This window comes from Lactuca serriola, chromosome 5, assembly GCF_051521515.1.
Source record: "Lactuca serriola cultivar US96UC23 chromosome 5, Lser_US96UC23_V15, whole genome shotgun sequence".
NCBI lineage: Eukaryota > Viridiplantae > Streptophyta > Magnoliopsida > Asterales > Asteraceae > Lactuca > Lactuca serriola.
This window is the reverse complement of record NC_136412.1, coordinates 248844827-248870795: the sequence shown is the minus strand read 5'-3', so window position 1 is coordinate 248870795 and position 25969 is coordinate 248844827. Positions and strand designations below refer to the sequence as shown.

The following is a 25969-nucleotide window of genomic DNA, read 5'->3' as shown; positions in this document are numbered from 1 at the left end:
ATAGAGCATCTACGTCAAAAATCCAATAGAGTGAACAAGTGTGTGAACTTGGACAAACCACAGGGGGCCAATGTGTAGTTTACTCTCATTTATATGAATTTAATATGTGAGGCATTAATTTAAAACGACTAAGAGACTAAAAACATAACAAAAGTAATTATTAAAATAGTTTTGTAGACAAAAAAAAAAAATTACGAGACACTTTTCAAAGGCCATATCATTTGAATCAATAAAACACGTAGACAGAACTGCATTTTACCTAAAGAATAAAGAAATAGGTTTGTACTATTAGAGTATTAGATAAAATCATTTAAACATGATATAAAAAATAATTAAACTATAAGCAAAAAAATTTAGAAACTAAATAATCACATTTTAAAAATTTATCATGAAAAAAAAATGATTTTATGATGACCAATATAAAATTATTTAGTTATGGATGCATGCCCATGTATGTAATATGTATCTTGTACCCTTTATATATAAGCACCTAGTGTGTATGAAAATGAAATATCTCAGATTCATTCTCACGCTAGACAAGAATCAATCTCTCTCTCTCAAGTCGAATCCAATCCGATTCCAGTGAGATACGCGAGCAAGGATTCAGTATAGTGACATAAAACAGCGTTAATTTGATCATCGGAGGAGTAGTGAAAAGTGAAAAGGACGATGAGATTCGGCGTTCTCCAGTGCGCAGAGGACACTGATTACGTGAAGAAGAAATACGGAGGTTACTTTGGGGTTTTCCTGAGAATGCTGGCGGAGGAAGGCGAAATTTGGGACGTGTTCCGTGTTGCCGACGGAGATTTTCCCGACGACGGGGAGATCGGAGTTTATGACGGTTTCGTGATTACCGGTAGCTGTAAAGACGCATATGGCGATGATGCTTGGATCTGCGAACTTCTCACTTTACTCAACAAATTACAATTAATGAACAAAAAAATTCTCGGCATTTGCTTCGGTCACCAGGTAATTAAGTTTCATCGATTATATATTCTTTTGATTGAATCAAATTATTCTTTCTGCAAAACTTATTCGTCTACCTCAGTTATCAGCTAATTAAACTCTGAGCTCTCGTTTCAACTTTCAAACATGAAGATATCAGATATCATGTTCATGTGTCATATTATTAAAATACATAATTAAACACAACAAAAGGTTATTTATGTGTTAATTTAGAAACCAAAAATATTTAAGTTATGTGTTAAATCTGTTCAGAGTCGTGTTTTATTAAAATTTGTTATCGATCAATTAAGAAACGGGTAAAAACAATTAAATGAACATATTTTTTTAGTTTAATTTTGATTTTAAGAAAAGATTAAACCACTATACATATTATGTATCGTAAACATACCTATGTTTTTATACAACAATAACATCAAACTTACCTTTGTTCAATCTTGATGAATTTCGGACAAGAGATTAATCATAAGAATAATTTAACAAAGCAAACAATATTTTGTTATTGATAATTTAAATAAAAAGTTAATTAAAACTGAAGAAACATTTTTCGTGATATATCTATAATCTATAACAATATAATAAATAAGCTTGTTGTTTGAACATGCAATTGCAAAAAAATGTGAAATTGCAACGGACAAAAAATAAATAATTAAATGTTTGTTTTGTTAATGATCTTTTTCCAAAGTTCATACTTAGACTCATAAATAAACTTTTTACAAATTTTATTTTGATTTAATCCCAATAATTAGTAAAGTAGTTGAGATTTGAGAATGGTCCCATGGCATATGATTTATGAGTGGATACACAATATATATAATAGGGTAAAAAGACTAAAGAGTCCTACACTGATAAAAAGTTGTAGCCTATAATGTTCAAAGTCCCATAAATATGGTAGACTTGATTTATAAAAATTGTCAGGCTAATCTATTCTAATAAATAAGAATAATTTTGTCACATATCTTTTTCTCCTTTATTTTAACATTTGTTATTTTCTAGATTTTTTTGAATTATTTAATATTCACTTGTCATTTTTATAGTTTTTTTTTTCCATTTAAATCTCACCTATTAAATGTCACCTCATATTAATTAATTTTATAAATATATTCATTAATGTACATAATAATTTTCTATTTTTGAATTCCTCCTTCTATTAATATATTAATTAATATATATGTATATTAATGTAGATAGTAAATTTTATTTATGAATTTATATTAATTAATTTTATTAGTATAGATTAATTAAGAACAAATTATATAAATAGTCCATGCGGTTTACCAAAAGGTTACAAACTCAATCGTTACTTATTTTTTTTTATGAACATGGTCTTTGTGGTTACCAAAACTTGGTTTTAATAAACCCGTATAATACACGGATTTCACACCTAGTTTATAATGTAGTTGATACATGATGTTTAAGTTAGACGAACAAAATTAATCACTGGATCAAAAGAGTAAGTTGATGATTCTGTGACAAGAGATTCCATTATAGACCAAGTTATTTGCTTTTTATCCATCTTTATTATTTGCTTTTTTTGCTTCGTTGTACTTTGTATAAAAACATCAATCTATATACTTTTTTTATTAATACATGGTTATCTATATATAGAGATTGCTTTTTTGCTTCGTTTGCATAAACACATTCTTTTTTCATAAAATATATCTATAAGGAAATATGAAAAAGAAAGAGGTATGTGTTCCATGAGTCAACCTATGGCCCAACTTATGATTAGGCTTTTAGGAGTGGGCACGACAAAGACGATGTGACATGTTTTTGTTGTGACGTACAACGCCAAACCTCCATGACAAGGGCCTTCAACATGTCGAGCTCAGCATATCTCTCTCTCTCTCTCTCTCTCTCTCTCTCTCTCTCTCTCCCCATGGTAAAATGGCTCCGCTCCTGGGTAGCTGACGTGGAGTTCGACACTCACAATACTAGCCCTGTCGAAAATACCCGATACCCGAATCACCCGTCCGATTTTTTCGGATATCGGGTCAATCGGGTCGGATAAATTTTTCCGGGTAATCGGGTTACCCGATTTTTTCGGGTCGGGTAAAGGGTACATTTTTTGGGTTTCGGGTATACCCGAATTAACCAAATTATTTTAAAAATTCATTTTTTTTTGTAGAGCTTGTACTATATAGCAGGTATTTGATCACGCTTAAACTAACTATCATTATTGTTAAACATAAATATATTTATTATGACAATACGACACTAACAATATTAGAAGTAATTTTTATATATCATCACGTTCTTTAAAACTTAATTGTTTTCTATATTATAGTTTTTATTACAACTAACAAACTCATTATCTTGACGAAACTTTAGAACATGGCAAAACTTATGACTACATTTATCTTAAACATTTTAAACTTTTAAATTAAGATCTTTAGGTATTTGTTTTTTTAACATCTTATTAGATTAGATTAAGTTGTTAAAAAAATATTTGATATCTCATGTATTATTGAGTAGAAAATCTCAATTTTCAAAGCTTGAGTAACTTCGTTTATGTCTCGTTTGTTTATATAAACAAGACTAATAAAGCATGACGTATTTATTTCATTAAATTTATTTTTAGGTGAAATTCAAAAAAAAAATCATATATTTCGAGTAATACCCGAATTACCCAAACCCGACCCGATACCCGAATTACCCAAACCCGAATTACCCGAATTTAGTTTGGGTAGGGTAACGGGTAATTTTTCTAACATGAAAAACCCGAATTATCCGACCCGAATTACCCGAAACCTGAAAAAATTACCCGTTCAACACCCCTACACAATACCACTGCGGCCGACTTTATTTCTTATTTATCTTTTTCTTAAAACAATTAGTTGTTTTTGATATCATGTATTTTTTTTTGGATATGATGAGAACACAAAACACCAAATAAAATCCATATTTTAATAATTTATCTAAAATTCTCGATAAACTCTCAACCTTAATTCTCAAAATGATTAAAACACATTGAAATTTTGATCCCTATGTTTTACTAAAAACCACAAGTTCAATCCAAATTTTGTAATTATTTCAATGTTGTCCTTAATTTTGTATTTCATTGCAAGTATAGTCCCATACCTATATAAAATGACAATCAAATTTTTGATTGAACTTATGTAAAACACTTGTACCATATTTCTTGAACTTATTATACTTGTTTGTGTAATTTTGGATTGAACTTGTAATTGTTTCATTGTTGTACTTAAAGTTTGTATTTCTTGAACTTATTATACTTAATTTGTACTTGAAAATTACATATATTTTCTAAAAAATAATTGGTATTTGACAAACATAACTTCGTGATCATAATTAAAAAAAAAAAAAAAAAAAAAAAAAAAAAAAAAAAAACAAATTTGTAATTTTAAATTAATTGATTTTGAATCAAAATTGTCAAAATCACGATTTTGATCGTAGGATCATACAATCCTAGGTGTGAAGAACGAGTTAGATCATATAAAAATCGTATTTTGGGTAGGATCGCAGGTAAGATTGTAGGACCGTAGGCAGGATCGGGATTCGATCCGATCCTACCTTACCTTTTTTTTTTTTGAAAATGAAAAAAAATTTTACAACTTTATGTCTTTTTCTCTTTACCAATATATCGTTTATCATTTTTGTTGTGAGTTGTGACTAATGTTTTGTATTATTTTTAGCTTTTAAACAGAAAAATGAATATTTGAGATATTTTTTATGCTTTAAAATTATGTTTTATTTTGTGGGATCTTACGATCTTAATTTTGCAACCTCAAAAATGATCCTATGTAGGATCCGGATCTTGACAAACTTGTTTCCGATAAGAATAAAGTATAATTTTAGTCCCTATGGTTGACGCTCGTATTCACGTTTAGTTCAAGATTAAAAATAATAATACAACTAATCTTTATAGTTTGAAAGTTCATCACGATTGGTTTTTTGGCCAATGGCCAGTTACTATCATACTCATTTATTTATTTTTTAATTTTTTTATTGATTTTTTAATTAATAAATTAGCTTTAAATAATTAAGGAGCCACGTACCCACCACTCACATTTCGTCGACCATATTTTCTAATCACTCCTATGGTACCGACCATTTTCGTTGCACTAAAAAACAGAAAACATAATCCCTTGGTTCCCTGATTTGATAATTGACACCAACCACCTTCGCCCCCACTAAAAAATCAAAAAACTCACCATGTCTCTTCTTGTCCCAAACCATCCTCAGCCCCACTAAAAATCAAAACCCGATCAACTCATCCAGTCTCAACGCACCTTCGTTCCCATTAAAATTCATAAAATCTTAAACCAAACAAAAGTAGTTACTATCTCACAATGTAGGAAAACTCACTCGTGTCATTAGGCTGGAGGGTGTGGTGTCACCAAAACCGCACTTCCTTCCTCGCCATATAAACATCATGTCATTTTTTACCACTCAAGTGTGGTTTCTTGTCACATCAAGGGAGTGGTGTCACACATTTTTTTTTTTAACTATTTTAATTTAATAAAACTTTTTTTTTTTAACTATTTTAATTTAATAAAACTTCTATTTTAATAAAAAAAACATAATTTTTCATTACTTGAAAATTAAAAAAAAAACATTACATTGCATTACCAAAAAAAATAAAATAAAAAAAACACGAAAACCACATACATGACATTTTTAAATAATCCTAGAAACTTAAAAAAACACAAATAAAATAACTAAAGCAAACTACATAAAGTCGTTCTCCAAAAACTCGTCTTCGGGGTCATCTGGTGGATCCAAATTAAGGTTAATGTTTTGAACCCCGTAAATGTGTTCCACCAAGTCATTGCAAAGATTGTGAAATGTATCAGTGCAACATATCTCTGCTCTCCTGTTTATATACTCTTCGCCATTTCTTGAAGTTTTTCCTCACCTAAATAAGCTGCTGGTTTTTTCAATATGAACTATCGTTTCTTCAGAGCTCTAAAAGCACGCTCAACATCCTTCCTAGCTCTATCTTGAGCTCTCTTGAATTTTTTCGTCTAGAACCATGTGGAGCTGTAAACGATTTAACAAACACAGCATACTCATGATAGATTCCATCGACCAGATAATAACCATACTTATATGGCGTTCCACGCACTTGAAAAGAAGAATCTGGTGCGGATCCATCGTATATGTTGTTAAATATTGGTGAACGATTAAGAACGTTGATGTCGTTAATCGAACCAGGAGAACCAAAAAAAAGCATGTCAAATCCACATATCTTGTGATGCAACTGCTTCAAGTATGACCGTTGGGTGACCATGATCACCTCGGGTAAATTGCCCATGATATGCTGTAGAGCAATTTTCTCATGCCCAATGGAGACAATCTAAGCTCCCTAGCATTCCTGGAAACCCATGCACACTAGCACGATGAGCTTGCAATTGCAGGATGTCATTACGTGTAGGCTTACGTAAATATTTTGGACCATAAAACTGAATCACAGTTTTGCAGAAAAATGGAGACTATCTCGTGCGATCCTAGCAGACATCCTAAAACTTTCGTCAAACGCATCAGGCGGAATGTCATATGCTAATTGACGAAGTGCGGCCGTGCATTTTTGTAAGGGAGTGAAACCGGGTGTACCTCTAGCATCGTAGCGTTGTTGGAAAAAATTGCACTCCCTCGTTACATCTTCAACTATACGTTCGAATAAACCTTTGAGCATTCTGAAACGCCTACGAAAATAATATCCTTGATAAGTGGCATTCTCTGCAAAATAGCCTTGCACCAAACGTTGGTTGACTTCTTCACGATTTCTGCAAATATATCTTCGTGTTCTTCGTTGAGAATTTGTAGTTGCGTTGTTACATACAACGTTGTTTGTTTCGTCATTTGAACACACGCAATAGTGGTATCAAAAATAGTCTAAAATTCTTCAGAAGATGAAGAAGATGACATTTTTGAGAGAGTGTTGATTTTTTTTAAAAAGTTTTTTGAAAGAGAGAAGATATTGTGTTGTGAAAAAAAAATGAAGTTAGATATGTATATATAAGAAAGAAAGAGCAATATATATATATATATATATATATATATATATATATATATATATATATATATATATTAAATACCCAACAACAGTGCGATCCTCCCTTTTTCCCCTCAACCAATCAGAAAACGTGGCACTTAAGGACCGCACCAGACCACGGTCTGGGGGCGGTGTTCTTGGTCGACGTGGCACAAACTACGATCTGGGGGCGGTGTTCTTTCACTGAAAACCAATTCCACCCCAGAGAAAGACAACAATGCCACTGGCCATGTCGGGAGTGCTCATGACATTAACAATTATTTGTGTAAACACTCGAGTATATGCTTGGTTGCAATAATTGCAAACACCAGACTTCTAATTAACCGATAAAAAAATACAAACCACAAAATATCTAAAAAAACAAAATTCACCAAAAGGATGTAACGGCCCTTCGTTGGCACACCAAATAATAAGTGAAGGCACAATTATACCAAAAAAAATGTCAGAGTGGTATCTTTTCGATTTTATCTAAAATTGGGACATTAAAATCTGGAACCTTATATGTCTGCATTGTGTAGGGATATTAGGTTGGAGGGAGTGGTGTCACTGAAACCGAACTCCCTGTTATGTCACATAGACGCCAACTCAGATTTTTTCTCATTTCATCAATTTGATACCACAACAAGGGAGTGGGAAAATGGTTAGGAGAGAGAAAAAAAATGATTGGTTGAGAGAGAGCAAATAAAAGATGAGAGAGAGAGAGAGAGAGAGCAAATAAAAGATGAGAGAGATAATAGGGAGTGTGGCACAATTTGGGTGAGGAGAGAGAAAATGTGGTAGAAACTGCAGTGACGGGGTGGTGTTTTGGGTGATGATGGCGGAACTCACCCTAGTCTTAAACATAGATGGGAATGGGACAACTTTATTGTCCTCTTGGTGTATGATTGCATGATTAATTCCATCATTCCATGCTGAATCGGTTCATATTTTTCATATTCCAAAAAAAAAGATGATAATCTTACAAATCTTACAAGAATTTGACTATGAGTTAAATCATTCACATGATCATTATTGACAATCGTAACCAAGTTACGATCAACACTCTTACAATTCTACGTCATAAATAAATGATTTAATTTAATCATTTTGAATCTGTAAAACGTTAAATTGTAGTATTATCTTATGTGTAGATATTGGCACGTGCCTTGGGAGGTAAAGTTGTGCGTGCGGAATCAGGTTGGGACATTGGGGTCCGAAGCATTAACTTGTCATCATCATCCATGAAAATCTTTTCTAATCTAGAAATGCCAGAAACATTGTCTGTGATCGAATGTCATCGTGATGAGGTACCTATATACTATCATTTTAACTTTTCAAGCCTCCATAACTACTATCGATTTCTATGATGATATGAATTAAACAACATTTATAAAAAAAAAAAATAATAATAATAAACAGGTTCACGAACTCCCATCTGAGGTGGAGGTGTTGGCATGGTCAGACAAGACTCGAGTTGAGATGTTCAGGTACAGGGACAACATCATGGGTGTTCAAGGTCACCCGGAGTACTCCACTGATATTCTTAAACAACTCATTGATGATCGCCTTCTTCAATGCAATCTTATTGAGGTGCGTTTTTGAAACATCTTGTTGATTTTTTTATTTTTTTTAAATATAATAGGTTGATGAGAATTTTGTATGCCTTTTTGGTGATTTTGTTGTGTTGATAATTGAAATATAAATAAATATATGTGCAGGAGTCTTATGCTGTGGAAATCAGGTCTAAGTTGGAGATGGACCCAGATATGAAGTCTTGGAAGGAGCTATGCACCAGCTTTCTAAAGGGCAGATTATAATTATGATGGAGAGGAACACAAGTTGTTATATATATGGTTGATTCAAGAAAAGCATTGTTATATCTTTTAATCGACAGTAATCAAAACGATAATATTGACTTGTAAGATGTGATGCAGTCGTTTTTCAAGGCAGATTCTCAATATCTACCTCTCCTACCCATCTATTAGATGGCTTCCATGGCCTACATATTATTGTTGTTGTTTGTTGTGTTAATTGTAATATAACTACTCGGAATACAAAAATGTTATGAAGTGGTTCATTATATGATGAAGTTATTCGTCTTTTTGGAATAACTAAAAAGAAAGTCGTTAAAATCATGATCTTATCATATGACATTTATTCATGATTTCCAACCTCTTGTCAACATATTTTTAAGTGGAGAACCCCAAATATTAACCATTGGGGTTTTCTCAAAGAAGTTCAGTAGATATTTTCAAAACATCTACAGTATGTCGAAGAAAACCAATCAAATATCAATGTCAATGAAATGAAATAAATTAATATGTTTTGTTTTATAGAAAAAAGACATCCAAAAAACATGATGACATCCATATCATTTATTGGCCAGAAAAGAGTTTTTTAGTTCATATTTCTTATAAAACCAGCAAACAATCAAATTAAAACCATAGCCACCAAATGACCAAATCAAATTCAATCAAGACAGACAGCTTTTACTTAAGCCGTAAGACCTGAGCTCCTCCTGCACTCCGCCAGCATATCCATGTAAAACTGGCACTTGCTGATGTCACTACCAGAGCTGTTAATGCACTGCATATGCATCCAAACAAAACAAAAATATACATCAATCACATTTAACAAAACATTCATCAACAACCTTTCAACATATTAAAAATGAGAAAGTAGACATACATCTGTGAATGCCTTGGAGTGCATTCCACAAGCATCAGAGACAGAGGTGTTTGTAGCAGAGGCATCTGGAACAGCAGCACCAACAGTCTCATGTTGAATTGTGCGAGGACCCATGATAGAATCCACAGCTCTGTGAGCAACAGCACTTCCAGTACCAAAAGCCAAGCCTAACATACCAAAAGTGTCAAAATATAACTCAAATTCATAAAATTAAGAAAGAAAGAAAGAAAAGGTGTATTAAGTATAATAGTATTATAGGAATAGAATATGGTTTATATTGAGGTACCTTGAGCTATGGTTGAACCAATGCCTCCAAGCATCGACCCACCACCGCTAGACTGAACAGGGGCAGGAGGGGGTGATCGGTTAACTGGTGCTGGTGGTGGAGCACGAGCAGGTGCACGAGCTGACCTTCCTGCAACATGGTATTTGTCATATGGAATTGCGAACACCACAAAACATATAAACATAACAGTCATAAGAGAAGTGCATCTTGTCTAACATGATTAAAAAAATGCTAAAAGCAGTATATGATTTGTTTTGCAAATTCAAAGCCATGCTATTGGTTAATCTTACAAATTAGATTGTCTGAATGTGCAACACGAAGCCACTAAAGTTTACTTGTCCAAAAAGACATGTCAATTCTAGGGTTCTTCAGAACAGATTGATGCAAACATCGATTAGGAACTCATATAGCATGCACAGAGAAAGGAATACACGTATATTGCTGAAATGACAACGATACGACCATCGGACCACAAATGACAATTTCCCTAATTCTTACAAAGCAAAATCTAAATATCTACAACCCTACTATTCCTCGATTTCAAGAGATCTCTATGGTGCAGGTAAACAGAAAACAAACACAAACGCACGGCACTACAGTCAAATCTCAAACAAATCTTTCATTCAAAAACAAACGCACGGAACCCTAGAAAACGGAAATGGTGTAGTTACATGGACAAGATATTTCCCACGCATATTGAAAATTATTGATGGATAGAACACGAACGATGGAACAGTGGATAAATGGTTAGGAAACTTACCACCGGAGCTTCTGCGAGGCATGTTGATTTCGAGAGAGACAAAGAAGCGGCGAAAACTAAAGAGAGAAAATTAATAGATTGGAGACAAAATGCTTCGGGTGATTTACAATAAAACCCTGATGCCGTATCGGGGCCTCTTTATAAGGAAAGGTGTACCTTGTCATGGTTGTACGTTACGAAATCCAAGTTGTACCTTGTTGTGTTGAGAGGTTATTGTTGACTGAGCAATCGCGATCGTGTGTTTCTCTAGAAGCGTCTTATTCCTCCGTGTAAAAAAATCGTTGGTTACTCGACCAATCAGAAGCCTAACGCCCTAACCTCACTATCTGGGTCGGGTCGGGTCAATTTGAATTTCATGTTAACTTGTTTTTCAAGTAAAAGAACCCTTTTTCCTTGTCAAGATTTTTTTTTTAATGTTAAAGGCTATATGATTATTTTTAACAAATTACTAAAATTGTTCTTATGGTTTATTAAAATTCCTTGTTTGGTCTCTTTCTTTTGTTTTGCATTTGAACCATCTCTAATTTTTTATTTTGTTACGTTATATGCCCCTGCCTAATTGGAAATGACTAAAATACCCTTATATTTTTATCAAATTATTTAAATAATTTTATAATTTATAATTGAAAAATAAAATAAAAAAGGTCCCACAACCCATCACCTCCACTCACCTCTCTGGACTACAGCTCACCAAATGTTGTCGGAGCCACTAGACCACCGTCGGAACCCACTAAAAACCCCACCAGCTTCATCTTCTTCGATTTTTCTCCACACATACCTTCGTCGAAAACTAACTTGTTCACCCCAATGCTCAAACCTGCTCCATCACGTTCCTATCTCTTACTCGTTCTATCCCTCTGTTCGAAGCCATGACGTCGACGACATCTTATTCGTACTCCTTCACCATCGAATGCATTTCATCCCTCCTTTTTATTCACCGTTGACCTACATCTCCTTCTGTTTCCCTCTCCACCATCGTTGATGGAATTCTGACCCAGACTTTCCCCTTTGTGACCTAAATGTCGTTGCAACTTAACCATCAGTTTGAATGGGATTGCACCAAGCCTAGAAGTCGACCCCTAACGAGGTTCATTTTTTGAGCATCTAGTTTCCTCTATGTTCAATTGATTTGGGTGGTGTCGGCTTTGTGGATTTTGGTTGCAGTTGGGTTTCATCTATGTTGGTAGTCGGTGGTCATGTTAGTGTGAGATTTAAGAGAAAGAAGGCTTGATACATTTCAACATTAGTTCATGCTAAATCCCCACTATAACCAAATTTCAAGCTAAATCTTGGTTCTGAGTTGCAAGTCTTGCCGAAATCTTGGTTCTAAGTTGTAGGTCGCACCAGAATCTTGGTTCTGAGTTGCAGGTCTCGCCATAATCTTGGTTTCGAGTGGTGGTTGTTAGTGTTTAGTGGGGTTTGTCAATGCCTGGTAATTGTTGTTAGGGGTTGTCGTGTGTGGTGGTGGTAGCTGGTGGTTGTGACCGGTTGTAACACCCCGACTCTCAGGTATATGTTTTAAAGCATTTTATACATGTTTATGGACTCACTCGATGAGTTGGTTGCCCCCAACTCGTCGTGTAGAGGCGAGTTAGCCCGCGTGGATTATTGGATCTACTCGACAAGTCGGAGGACCTGGACTCGACGAGTAGGAGTTGGAAGATGAAACCATGATTTTTAGGGTTTACACCATATTTAAAGGACCTTAAGTCCTTGCCTCCAGTCCCTTACCACCTCTTGACGGCTAGAAGAACCCCTAATCAGTCTAGATCCTGTTCTTGAGTGTTTGTGAGGATTAAAGAGTGTTTTGATGGGTTTTATGCATAAGACCAATCCTATGTTCTCATACAAACCCTAATGCTTGGATCTAGGTTTCTCTATTGTACATGCTTTGAATCCAAGACTTGCAACCCTAGATCTATCAAATATAATTCGAAATTAACATTAAGAAAACAGATCTAAGTGTTTTACCTCTTTCAAGTAGCTTGAAATCCTTGTAATCTTCTTGATCTTGAGCTTAGAGTCACAATTGTAACTCCTCTAATGGTTCACAAACCCCACAAGCAAGAAGGCAATATGAGAGAGGGTGAGAGATGCTAAAATCGGCCCTAGGGTTCTCTTGGAATCCAATGTAGCCGATTTCCATAGCCTAGGGGTCTTATTTATACTGTAGGCTGCTAGGGTTTCAGTCTAAACCCTAATGGACAGCTTAATCATCAAGCAGCCCATAGAACCTTCTAGATTAGGGCCTTTGGACGAAAATATGATGGATACCCATAATTATTTCGTTCCCCCTTAGTCCATTAGGTTTTCCAGCCCAAAACTCAACTATCATACATTTGACAGTTTATGCCTCTTTATTTCATTAATCTCTTTTAGTCACCAAATTAATTCCTAATTAATTTGTGACCAATACCAATTAAATAAATATGATTTCTCCTTTAATATATTATTCTTATAATATATTAATAAACCATAATTTTTTTTTCTCTCTCTCTCTCTCCTTAAATTACCTTGTCAAGTTGCTTTGGAGAAGGCAACCCAAAAGGACCATGCACAACCGGGTCAAGTACAGACCAAATATAGTTACGGGATTAGACACTAATCCAACATGTTTTTGGTGCATTTTGTGAAGAAGGTTTGAGGTATAAGGAGCTTGGGGAAAAGAGGAGTTTGTGGATCTAACTCTACTTCATCTTGGCATCATTCTGAAGATATCAAGTCTTTACCTTGACTTATCTTCAGCTAGATCTTTTCATGCTTAGGTTTAGGGCCATTTATAACATATATGTGAGCCATTGCGGGTATTAGCCATGATCTGAAGTTGCAACTTAAGATCTAGACTCCTTTAGGTCTCAAACTCATAAATCTACCAACTTTATCTCGTATGAACCCTCACCATGCCCTAAACCTCATTCTAGACTTGGTTTTAGTGTTATAAGACTTTAAGACCTTCCATGCACGTAAAAATTACAACTTTACGTGGGAATCTATTCCTTAGGAAGCTGGATCTACAATATGGAGCTTTGGGGTGGCTTAAAAATGTCTGGATAAGAAATGGATTGCATGAACTCGACGATTCGCATAGCCGACTCGGCGAGTCGGATGAAGATTATTTGTATTTGATTATGCATGAACTTGGCAAGTTAGTAAGAGGACTCGACGAGTTAGTTAGGGTTTTCCCCGACATCTGGACATGCAAGGAATCGACGAGTTTGTTGGAAACTCGGCGAGTCAATTAGGGTTTTGGTGATTTCTGAGTTCTTAAGGAACCCGACAAGTTGCTAGGTGCACTCGACGAGTCGGGTCAACATGGATTGTTGACTTTGACTTTGACCAATGGTTGACCAGTTTGACTTATGGGGGTATTTTGGTAATTTGGGAATTATGGAAGTGAATCATTGGTGGATGTAGGTGTTGGACTTGGAGCTGCATTTGGTGGAGTTTGACTTTATCACTTCGAGCTACTTATGAGGTGAGTTCTCCTCACTATATCAACGGGGTCTAAGGCACCAATGTCGGCCCTTTTGGATTTGTATCCGAGTTTATTGCATGATATGCTTTATGATTTATATATTGGTTATATGATGGTTGCTATGTTAGTGTTATGTTAGATCGGTATCCTGGTTATAGGATTGTGTTATGTTAGTGATCGGTTAGATCGGTATCCTGGTTAAAGGATGGTTATTATGTTAGTGATCGGTTAGATCGGTATCTTGATTATAGGATGGTTGCCATGTTAGTGATCTGTTAGATATGTATGACTATCTGTACATGCTAGCTAGCGTATGATATTTATGTGCACATGTTTGGTGGTTTGGGGGATTGAGATGAGGCAGGTCATGCTTTGTGTTGTAGGCCAAGATAACCAGGGCAGACTAGATAGACTGTAGACCCGATTATGGCATACTAGCTAGGCCGAAGACCCGGCGAGTGGTCTGGATAGACTGAAGGCCCTGAGAGGTTGTCCAGATGTGCCGAAGGCTCGGGAGCGATCCAGATAGACTGATGACCTGTAAGGCGGTCCAGTCAAACTGATGGCTCATTATACATGTTGTATTTGTTTATATGATATGGTTATATATGTATGACGTTGGTATTTTGGGGGTAACTCACTAAGCCTTCGAGCTTACATTTATCGATTATTGTTTCAGGTACTTCTGATGATCGCAGGAAGGCGAATGCGTGATCGTACATCTCCTCATGTTTACATGTTTTGATTATGGGATACTCTGACATTATACTAATTTGAAAATAAGTTTTGTAATAATCATTGGTTTTGAAATGTTTTAAAAAGTTTAAATTTGGCATGATTTTTATGGATGTTACATCGGTGGTCAGTGGCAGTTGGCGATGGTTGATGGTGAACGGTGACTGGTGGTGAGAGTTTGAGCCGAAGGAGTGGTAGTGTAAGTGTTGAGAGAAAAACTTTGATAAGAGTTAGAAACAAGATAATAAGTTGAGGTTTTTGGTTTTCGGGTAATAACCGAACCGAACCGATTAATACCTGAACCGAGTTAAGCCTGTATTCGTTAATCGGTTCGGATTTCGGTTCATGTAATTATCCTTATTCGGTTTTCAGGTTATTCGGGTTCGGTTCGGTTCGATCCGGTTCCGATCCGAATAACATTCATATGTCTGAGTGTACGAGGCAACGCCCGGACGCAAGAGGTACATTAGGCTTCGATTCAATTAAAAAATGTACTGCTGTATTTTGTATGTTAGCATATGCCACCCCCCGATGCACTAGACGAGAGTTTTAGGATGTCTGCACGTATCGCCTGAGAAAGTCTTCATGAATTTCGCATAGTTGTTATGTCTTTGTATGGTCCACGATATTTGCATCATCCTAACGTATATCAATGACAATACATAAAGGGCAAGTATCATTATCCAATGGTCGTACTTAAAGCTGCAGCCTCAAAGGATCTACGGATCTAGCATGCCTTTTTCGGTAGTGCCAGTTCGCTTAATGATATTATTATTCTTAATAACTCACCAATATTCAACAATGTGTATGCCGGTATTGCCCCAGATTCGTCACTTGTACTCCGATGAACGCAATACAAATTTGGGTAATATCTTGTGGATGGGATCTATCTAGAGCTTTCTGTTTTCGTTAAAAGTTTGTCATGTCCGGATGACCCTCAGAGGTCCAGATTTAAGAGAGTCCAAGAAAAAGCAAGAAAATATATCAAACGAGCATTTGGAGCACTTAAAAAGCGTTGGCAGATAGCTGCAAAAACATTTATGTTTCATGATATTTCTATTATGACAGAGGTGATGTATACATGTATCATATTGCATAATATGATAATAGAACATGGAGGAAACGCGATATGTGTGTACAACGAGAACGAAGTCATCCCAGAGACACAAGCACTACAATATGGTGGTCAAGAATGGATACAAAGAACGAGGATAATTCACAGTGCGGTAATCCATACCGATCTTCGCCGACATTTAACCGATCATCTTTGGACGATGGACAATGTAACACCAAGAATCAGAAAGACCAAGAAAATAAAGGAAAAACCCTAAGTCAAGGGGACAATGCTCGGTAGTATGGTTCGGGTGAGACCCGTGGGCGAGGCCCGTGAGTTTATAGTAGCACAGGTGGGACCTGTGTGACATCCCCAAATTCACGGCCAGAAAAGACCGTTTTAATTTATGCTTTTAAAATAATTTCAGAGTAAATCCATTGATTTAAAAGAGCTGCGGAATTTGTTCCCAAAACAAAATATGATAAAATAAAGTTTATCAAAGCATTTCATCAAGAGATGCATTTTCATTATATAACAATATTCGGGATGTCATGTTCCGATAAACAGACCAAAAGCATAAACATCAAAAGATAGACCATATGACAGTTACATATAACAACTGGTCTAATATTAAAAGATCTTGATAAGTCATCCAACTTATGCTCTCGCGCCACTACCTGTAATACAACAAAACTGAGTAGGTCAGGCTTGGGAGTCTGGTGAGCATATAGGGTTTTCAACCCACAATAAATAATTATATTTAATTTCACCAATCAACAATAACTCGATTACCCATTCCCGTTATCCTCACTTTACATCCCTAAAACAACATCTATCTCAAGGGACCTAATCTAGGATTTTCATCGGGACGGACATTACTGATAAGGGATTTCCTCAACAATAGATGTCCTAAAGGCAACCATGAGGGGGATAGAGTACACCGGTGAACACATCGTTCACAACACCTACAGGTTATGAGTCTACTAGCGTTCCACATGACTATCTAGAAAGAGTCTGTGGTCGTTATCCATACTCCGCTGAATAACTAGATCAACAACAACAACATCGAGGCCTCTCATCTGTTTATCACACGTCAACTATCTACCCATGTTCTACCCAACATATTAGTAGATAAAAATATATATTTTTATACATAGTTTAAAACCTGTATAGCATTCTCATTCAATACATATTCCAAACAACAGATGAGACACATACACATAACACGTATTTCATAGAGAATAAATCATATCTATGAGATAGAAGAAAATGAATATACATTCACACATATAACAACAAAATATACACATAACACGTATTTCGTATAAAATACTTCATAATTATGCGTTAGAAGAAGGTAACTACACACTCACCTGATCAGAAGATGATCAGACAGCACTACGACTTGTAGAAGTAGTATTCTTCGGTAGATCTGGAAGATCTTCACAAAAATTGGCTTCTCGCGGGCAGAGTTTCGGCTCGGGAATCTCACTTCTCGGGAACTTCGGGGCTTCGAAACTTGCTTCGGGGCTTGGTATTAATACCGGGGCTTCGGGATATTTCTGGCACGCAAAACGATGCAAAATGGGAGAAAGAGAAGAGAAAAAGAGCAAAAAGATCGGCTGCCCTCGCATGCTATTTATAGGGGCTGAGCTTCGGGGTTACGTTGGGCGTAACTTCGGAGTACGTTGTGCGTACGCGACCAAAAACGTCACTGCTTACGTCTTCGGAGTACTCAAGTGCGAGGCTGGTCACGCTTCGTTGTACGCTGGGCGTAACCCGGATAAGTCCGGTGACTCCCCTTCGGATAATATCGGGTTTAATAATTAAATTTATATTTTAATTATTTAATAAATTTCAAAAATTCATATCTTCTTCATACGAACTCTGGTTTCGACGTTCTTTATATCCACGCGAAAGTGAGACTACGCTCTACAACTTTCGTTTAGACTCCGTCGGCTAATTTTGACTTTTTTTTAGTAGGCCGGGACAGAAAATTTTATTAGAAATTCATAACTTCTTCATCTGACGTCCGTTTTCGTCCCTCTTTCTATCGTTGCACTACCAGCGACGAGATCTTCGATTTTCGTTTAGAAAGTTTCGGCTAAAACTCGCTCGATCTCAATTCGAACTTTTGGGTTGTCTACTGCTAAGCTGAAACTTCGAAAAAATCATAATTTCCTCATACGAAGTCAGATTTGGGCATTCTTTTTATGCACACTCTCGGTTCAACATTATCTTCGTCTTTCGTGTTGATCACTAAGGCCAAATATCACTCCTTCGTAAATTCACTATTTACGTCACGCTGTGCCACACTGGTTTTGTCGCGAAACTTCGACAAATCATAACTTCTTCGTTATAACTCGGATTTCTACATTTTTTACCTCGTCTCAACTAATACAACATTATCCATAAATATCGGCTTTATCTAATATTTCATTTTGACGCTTATTTTTATTATTAATTAAATTAAGACACATAATTAAGCACAAAACACATAATACTCAAATAATACATCTTTATTATTTCCAGATGGGTTACAAAGGTTAACATAGACTATTACATTGCTTTTAATGACAAGCCCGGAAACACGGGCATTACAACCTGGTAAGGACCTTAGGGTCAAGTTAGGGGATCAAGAATCTTAGGACTTGTAGCGCCAGAGTGGCAGAGTAGATGGAGCAGTATAAGGTAGCCGAAGTTTCTTCGGAAGTCGTTGGGAGCGACTAAGAGATTGTGATGGGACTAGAGACCGGTAATCCAGATGTTAATAGATTAGTAGAGACCAAGGTGGTCTCGGTTCATCCAGAAGGCGGATAAGGGACAAGAGAATTTTCAGTCAGTGGCAGTAATGGTAAGAAGATTATGGTATAAAACAGCTAGTTGACCGAGGAGTGTTATGCATCTCACAGTAGAGATGGATAATCTCAAAGGGAAGGGCTTGACCCTGTTTCGCAGCTCTTTTCTGCGTCTAACCGTTGTAGGGATGAATCTTTTACTCGAAGGATTATCTGAACCATTCGCTGTGATGGGTGCTGAGCACTAAGTTATAGTAGTAAGAAGTATCCAGTGAGTACTGGCAGTAATACCCGCATTGGAAGTAGCGGGAGTAATGGATTTGGTGAAGGATAAGTCCTTCACAGTGATAGGGGAGGTAGTTGGTTATGGAACGTTGCCTTGGGAAGGCCAGAAAACGCACAAGGAAAAAGGGTGTGGGGTGAACCCCCTAGGATGTACAACATAAGTACTCAGGGAGTACCGGAAGGATTGTCAGTTGAGTAAGTTGTGTTCCCAAGATGGATAGGGTTAGGGTGAACCCGAGAATACTATCCGCAAGGATCAATGGTCGTCAGAATGACCAGGCGAAAGGTCAGCGGAGGTAGGCAGCTGGTATTAGATTTTAAGCAGGGTGTTGAAAGAAGACTGCAGGGCGATTGGTTGTAGAGAAACTTCGAGGACGAAGTTTAGTTTAATTGGGGGAGAATTGTAACACCCAGAATCAGAAAGACCAAGAGAAGAAAGGAAAAACCCTAAGTCAAGGGGTCAACTCGTCGAGTCCATAGGTGAACTCGACGAGTCGGAGCGGGATCCGGGTTATGGAATAAGTGACCGACTCGACAAGTAGGCAAGTGGACTCGACGAGTCTAGTCTGATCGAGGAAAGCCCTAATCTGAGGGTTTGCACCCTATTTAAAGGACCTTATGTCCTCTCCTTAGTCCCCCTTGTCGGCCAGAAGTTGTTATACACGATTCCAACCCTAAGTTGAGTGAGAGAAGGAAGAAAGTGAGTTTGGGGTTTTTTCAAGAGGAAGATTTGGAGGATTTGACCACTAAGGAGCTGGAGGATCCAACCCTTTTGTTGTGAACATCAGTTTGAAGGTAAAAATCGGTCACCTTGCCTTTGTTGCTTCTAGATCTTCTCATGGATGATGTTTTGGGGCCATTATGGTATGATAAGGAGCCTTTTCGAGTTAGAAGTCCAGATCTGAGGTTGCTACTTCAGATCTAGGTGTGTCTTGGCCCAGAGATCCATAAAGTATCAGTTTTTGGTGTGTTGGTAAAGCATGTTTGCCCCAAACCCTAGCCCTAGAGTGTTTTAAGCCTATAGCTCCTTGGTTTCACGTAAAGTTTGCAACTTTACGTGAGGAATCGACTTTGGAAGAGTGGATCTACAAGATGGAGCCCCTGCATGGCTCAAAAAGCCACTGTATGGATTAAGAACTGAAGCTACTCGGTGAGTCACATGGGTGGACTCGACGAGTTGGATGAAGATAGGCAGGAACTCGACGAGTTGGAAGAACAACTCGGCGAGTCTGTTGAAGATTGTTGTGGACTCAGCGAGTTTGTTCTTGGACTCGACAAGTTGGATCGCAGAACCTCAACCTTTTCTGGTTAAGACTTAGATCAGTGAGTTGAGTAGTGACTCAGTTAGTTGGACAGGATGGGACTCAGAGATCGTTGAACTCGACGAGTCGGCGGGGTGACTCGGCGAGCTGAGGTGTATTGTGAGAGTTTTAGAGTATAAGGACTCGACGAGTCAACAGGTTGACGGCGAATGGAGTCAATCAAGAAGTCTGACTTTGACCAAGACTTTGACTTTGACAAAAGTGGACTTAGTTGGCTTCTAGAGTTCTGTTTGGATCTAAGTGTTATGTATATTGATATTGGTAGCTCGGGGAGCTAGTGGAGCAGCGGTTCAGAGAATTGTCGGTCAACATGTAACGACCCGTTCCCGGTATGTTAATTCATTGGTAATTGTTGTGAGTTTTGCAAGAGGGACTCGGCGAGTTCATAGCCTGACTCGCCGAGTAGGGTCGCGGCTGCGAGCACGCGTGAGCCGGGGACTCGGCGAGTCCATATCCTGGACTCGGCGAGTCCATCCGTCTGGGTGAAACCCTAAATCCCCGGGTTGCCCACTATTTAAACCACCTTATAGCCCCATTCTCGCCTCCCTCACCCTGTGAACACTGTGAGAAAGAACCCTAATCCACCCTTGTGTGAGCTAAGTGTTTTGTGCCATTTTGTGAAGGTGTGAAGAAGGAGAAGAAGAAAGAAGCAAGGAGAAGAGTTGGAGTGCAAAGATCCAAGGGCAAATCTGAGTTATTTGAGGTATTTTCGGAGTTCCCTCTTGTTATATGCTTTAAACTTCCATTAGGGCTCTCCTAAGAGCTAGTTGATGCTTGTTCCAAGCCTTATGTTTGCATGAATGCCTTAATAAGTCGGGATATCTTTAGACCTGAATGATGGGGTGTTGTAGAGCCCAGATCTACTGTCTTTTTGGAGTTACTTTGCATATTAATCATAGATCTACCCATTTTATGCATCCTTTAGCCTTATTTCCCTTATTCATGAGGTTGTGCACGTAAAGTTGGAAACTTTACATGGTAAATCAGCTTAATGGACTCAGATCTATCAATTGTATGTGTTGGATTCAAACAAAATCGAGTAAAAATCAGTTGCATGACGGCAACTCGGCGAGTCGGGAAGAACGACTCGGCGAGTTGGGTCGCGAGTTCCCGAGTCCTTCATTTTGGTCAGTGTCGAGTGAATCCAGTGGGTTAGAGAGCGGACTCAGCGAGTTGAGGGTAGACTCAGTGATGGAGGGACTCGGCGAGTTGTTCATACAACTCGGCGAGTCCAAGACAATCTTCTTCGGATCATGAACAACTCGTCGAGTTTGTTCATACGGCTCGGCGAGTCGGATGAAGATTGTCTGAGTTCTTGGATCAAGAGGGTACTCGTCGAGTCGATGCCTCACTCGACGAGTAGCAGCGTGTAGAACTGAGAAGTGAGAGTAGGACTCGGCGAGTTGGGTGACCCAACTCGGCGAGTCAGCCCAAAGAGAGTTGACTTTGATCTGGGGTAAAAGAATCATTTTACCCAGTGCAGTGTTTAGTATTTGATTGAGTATGTTTATGGTCTTGTAGCCGGGGAGATACCGGAGCAGCAGCAGTTAGCCCTCAGAGCTATTCACTCAGCAGCCAATTCACGAGGTGAGTCTCCCTTCAGTAGGATCGGGTCTACGACCACAATGCCGGCCCGTGTAGTTATCAGTAGTCTAGCCTTTAGTTTGATGTAGTAGCTAGCTGGCTTGACGTCTTTGTGATTCAAGCGTATTTGTGTTATGTGTTCCGGACTTTGGTCCGATGCAGTTAGTTCCGGACTTCGGTCCGATGCAGTCAGTTCCGGACTCCAGTCCGATGCAGTCAGTTCCGGACTCCGGTCCGATGCAGTTAGTTCCGGACTTTGGTCCGATGCAGGGGACAAGGTCCCGGTCAGTTCCAGACTTCGGTCCGATGCAGCTAGTTCCAGACCTCGGTCTGATGCAGTGGGCCAGGCCCAGTATGTGATTTATATGTATTGTATGGTATGTGGTAGTTTGGGGGGGAGCTCACTAAGCTTCGTGCTTACAGTTTCAGTTTTGTTTCAGGTACTTCCGCTTGTAGAGAGAGGAGCTCGGGATGATGGCATCGCACACACCACAGCTTCAGCTTTTATCCTGGGAGTTGATTGGTTCTTGATTTTTACATACATGGATATGATACAGTTTTTCCGCATAGTGTTTTTATTATGATTTTGAGATACATCATGCATGGTTTATGATATGACACTCAGATTATGGTTTTTGGTTATGTTGAAAAACGAAATTTTTGGGTCGTTTCAAGTTGGTATCAGCGCCCTGGTTTGAGGGATTCGGATACACTTCCGGGTGTATCTGAACTCAAACTAAGGGGAAATAAAAAGATTTTTAAAAGGAAAATGTTTTCTAAAAGAATTTTGAAAGCACTTAGAAAGAAATAAAAAAAAATAAAAAAAAAACAAGATAAGGGTGTGGTGCATGCGATCAGCCGAGCTCAAGTAAGTACTCCCAAATTACCCATACAAGTTATTTGTTCAGTTTCAGTTTAATAGAACAACGTGCTAGTATAGGACTAAGGATCTAGGAGGATGCCTTATGTGCCTGCTTTATGTGTTACATCCTTATGAGTATTGCATGCTAGTAATGAGTAGACAGCAGTAGGATAGCCTGTTTAGGTTATGCCTGATAGTATGAGCTTAGCACTGTATGCTAGATCAGTTTCTCGTTTGAGAATAGTTCTGCCTGAGTATGTTTCCTTGTTCCGAATGCTGCTTGCTTCGTGCTTTGTGGGAGTTCTGAGTGATGGAAGTTAGCCATTAGGTGAACACGTTACACCACATGTGATCAGGATTGAATAATCCCAGAGTACTGGAACTGGCCCTATTGCGCAGCTCTTGTTTGAGTCCAACCGTTATAGGGACGGGTCTTTTACTTGAAGGATTATCTGATCTTTGTCACATGTGATGGTGTTCAAGTGATGGTTAATTAGCATTATAAGGAGACCTGCAGCAGCTGAGGACTAGTTGAGTGGAGTTTGAGGTTTCCCTGGGGCAAGCCTAGGATGAGAGTAGCAGAGATCAGTAGTAGTAGAAGTGACTTGGTGGAGTCAGGGCAGTTCTTGAAGAAAGTACGGATAGATGTGGAAGGTAGTATGGGCCCGTACTACTGGAAGCAGAGGATCCGTACTCGAATCAAGAAAGGCTGAGACAAGACTAGGAAGCTAGTTGTAGTATCAATGATCCCTCAAGATATTTCTGTTTTATGATGTAGTTGTGATGTGTTTCAGAATGGTGGTTCTGCGTTCGAGACCAGCAGCCGGCAGCGGAGGTGCCGGGGAGGGATCAGGTTCAGGTTCGGGGGATGAGCGCATGGATGAGCAGACCCGAGAGTTTCTTTCTTCGGAGATTACGCGCATCATTATAGAGCAGACTCCTGTGATCTTCGGTTCGATCAAGGAGGGGATTCTAGAGCTGATGGATGAGAGATTGGGCACTTTCCGTGTCGAGGTGGCGGCCATGATGGGGTCGCGCACCCTTACCTTCAGGGAGTTCAGGGCATGTGGAGCTCCGGACTATCATGGGGCGCGAGACCCCATAGCGAGCAGCAGATGGTTGGCGGATGTGGCCAATGCTTTCCGCACTAGCAGATGTCCCGAGGGGGACAAGGTCAGATTGGCGTCCTGTCTTCTGAAGGACAGGGCACGAGATTGGTGGGAGGAGGTCGGACATGCCATTGGGGACGATGCAGCATTGGACGCCATGACCTGGGCTGATTTCTCTACCAGGTTCAGGGCGGAGTTTGCACCGGTCATTGAGGTGCAACAGCTAGCTAGGGAGTTTCAGGACCTCACCCAGACTACAGAGACAGTGGCGGAGATCACCGCCAAGTTCAGGGAGAGGGCTCTTCTCGTTCCTCAGTATGTAGCTGATGAGGAAATGAAGAAGGCCCGTTATCATGAGATGTTGTGGAGCGATATCCGCCAGTTTGTGAGCCGGTCCAACTGTAAAACGCTGGAAGATATGATTGCTAGAGCTCGGGAGAGGGAGATTGATCTTGAGATGGAGAAGAAGAGGAAACCGGAGGCGGTTTCGGGTTCAGGCGGTTCGGGCAAAAAGCCCAAGGTTTCGGATCACAGATCTAGGAGTCAGCAGAGCCACGGTCGATGTGGCAAGTGTGGGAGATTGCACGAGGGAGCGTGCAAGGCAGGGAGTTCCGGCTGCTTCAAGTGTGGTCGGGTTGGGCATTTGAGTAGGGATTGTACGGCCCCTGCTACTGCCGTCGCAGCATCAGATCTGATTTGCTTTCAGTGCAATCAGAGGGGACATAAAAAGTCCCAGTGTCCGAGTTTAGCTTCAGCGGGGAAGGTGGCTGCACCTGCCCCTGCTACTTTGAGGATTACAGATGGCCGGCAGGGCCGAGCTGACGCGCCAGTGGCGAAGAGTAGGGCGTTTCAGATGACAGCAGAGGAGGCGCGAGCGACTCCTGATGTGGTGACGGGTATGTATCTTCCCTTTTATCTATTTATTATTATTGATTAAATGTTGCTTATGATGGAATGTTTTATTCAGGGTCGTTCTCTGTGAACGGCATTTCTGCTTTGGTATTATTCGATTCGGGGGCTACCCGATCATTCGTATCTCTTGCGCTTAGCAAGAGGTTCAGTAGAGCTCCAGGGGAGCTGGATTGTCCATTAGAGGTTGAGATAGCGGATGATAGGACCGTGAGGGTCGGCAGAGTGCATAGAGGGTGTTCGCTTCAGTTATTTGATGAGCAGTTTTCAGTGGATCTGGTACCTATTCCCCTGCGAGGGAATAAGGTTATTGTGGGTATGGATTGGCTAAGCCCCAATGGGGCGGTGATTGATTGTGAGCTTCAGCTAGTGAGGGTTCGCACTCCCAGTGGGGGAGAGTTGGTGATTCAGGGCGAGAGGCCACAACGAGGACCGACCTTTTGTTCTGCCGCAAGGGCGAGGCGCTATGTTCAGCAAGGTTGCGCCGGTTTTGTAGCTTATGTTTTGGATGCCCGGGTGAAGGGAAAGTCGATAGTGGATGATGTTCCTATTGTTCGAGACTACCCGGACGTGTTTCCCGAGGATTTGCCGGGGATACCTCCTGAGAGACAGGTTGAGTTCAGGATCGACCTCATTCCTGGTGCGGCTCCGATAGCCAAGGCACCGTATCGACTAGCTCCCCCTGAGATGCAGGAGTTGTCTACACAGCTGCAGGAGCTGTTAGACAAGGGCTTCATTCGGCCGAGCAGTTCGCCTTGGGGAGCGCCGATCCTGTTTGTGAGAAAGAAGGATGGGTCGCATCGTATGTGTATTGATTATCGGGAGCTGAATAAGGTAACGGTGAAGAACCGTTACCCACTCCCGAGGATAGATGATTTGTTTGATCAGCTTCAGGGAGCGTCTTGGTTCTCCAAGATCGATCTACGCTCTGGATATCATCAGATGCGGGTTAGAGATGAGGATGTACAGAAGACTGCTTTCAGGACCAGGTATGGTCATTACGAGTTTGTGGTGATGCCATTTGGGCTCACCAATGCTCCAGCCGCGTTCATGGATCTCATGAACCGCGTGTGTAGGCCGATGCTGGATCGGTAAGTGATAGTGTTCATAGATGACATCTTGGTGTATTCCAAGACGCAGG

General features: G+C 39.2%; 2 protein-coding genes across 2 annotated transcripts; one reads left to right on the top strand and one right to left on the bottom strand.

Moving 5' to 3' along the window:
• Positions 1 to 503: 503 nt before the first annotated feature.
• On the top strand, positions 504 to 9050 carry LOC145053966 (gamma-glutamyl peptidase 5-like). Its single transcript, XM_079002096.1, has 4 exons — positions 504 to 969; positions 8113 to 8268; positions 8381 to 8551; positions 8680 to 9050. The coding sequence occupies exons 1-4, from the start codon at positions 670 to 672 to the stop codon at positions 8776 to 8778; spliced, it is 726 nt and encodes a 241-aa protein (XP_078858222.1). The 5' UTR covers positions 504 to 669; the 3' UTR covers positions 8779 to 9050.
• Positions 9051 to 9307: 257 nt separating this feature from the next.
• LOC145053967 (uncharacterized) lies at positions 9308 to 10844 on the bottom strand. Its single transcript, XM_079002097.1, has 4 exons — positions 10696 to 10844; positions 9936 to 10064; positions 9650 to 9816; positions 9308 to 9547 (listed from the first exon to the last, which is right to left on the bottom strand). The coding sequence occupies exons 1-4, from the start codon at positions 10715 to 10717 to the stop codon at positions 9455 to 9457; spliced, it is 411 nt and encodes a 136-aa protein (XP_078858223.1). The 5' UTR covers positions 10718 to 10844; the 3' UTR covers positions 9308 to 9454.
• Positions 10845 to 25969: the final 15125 nt, after the last annotated feature.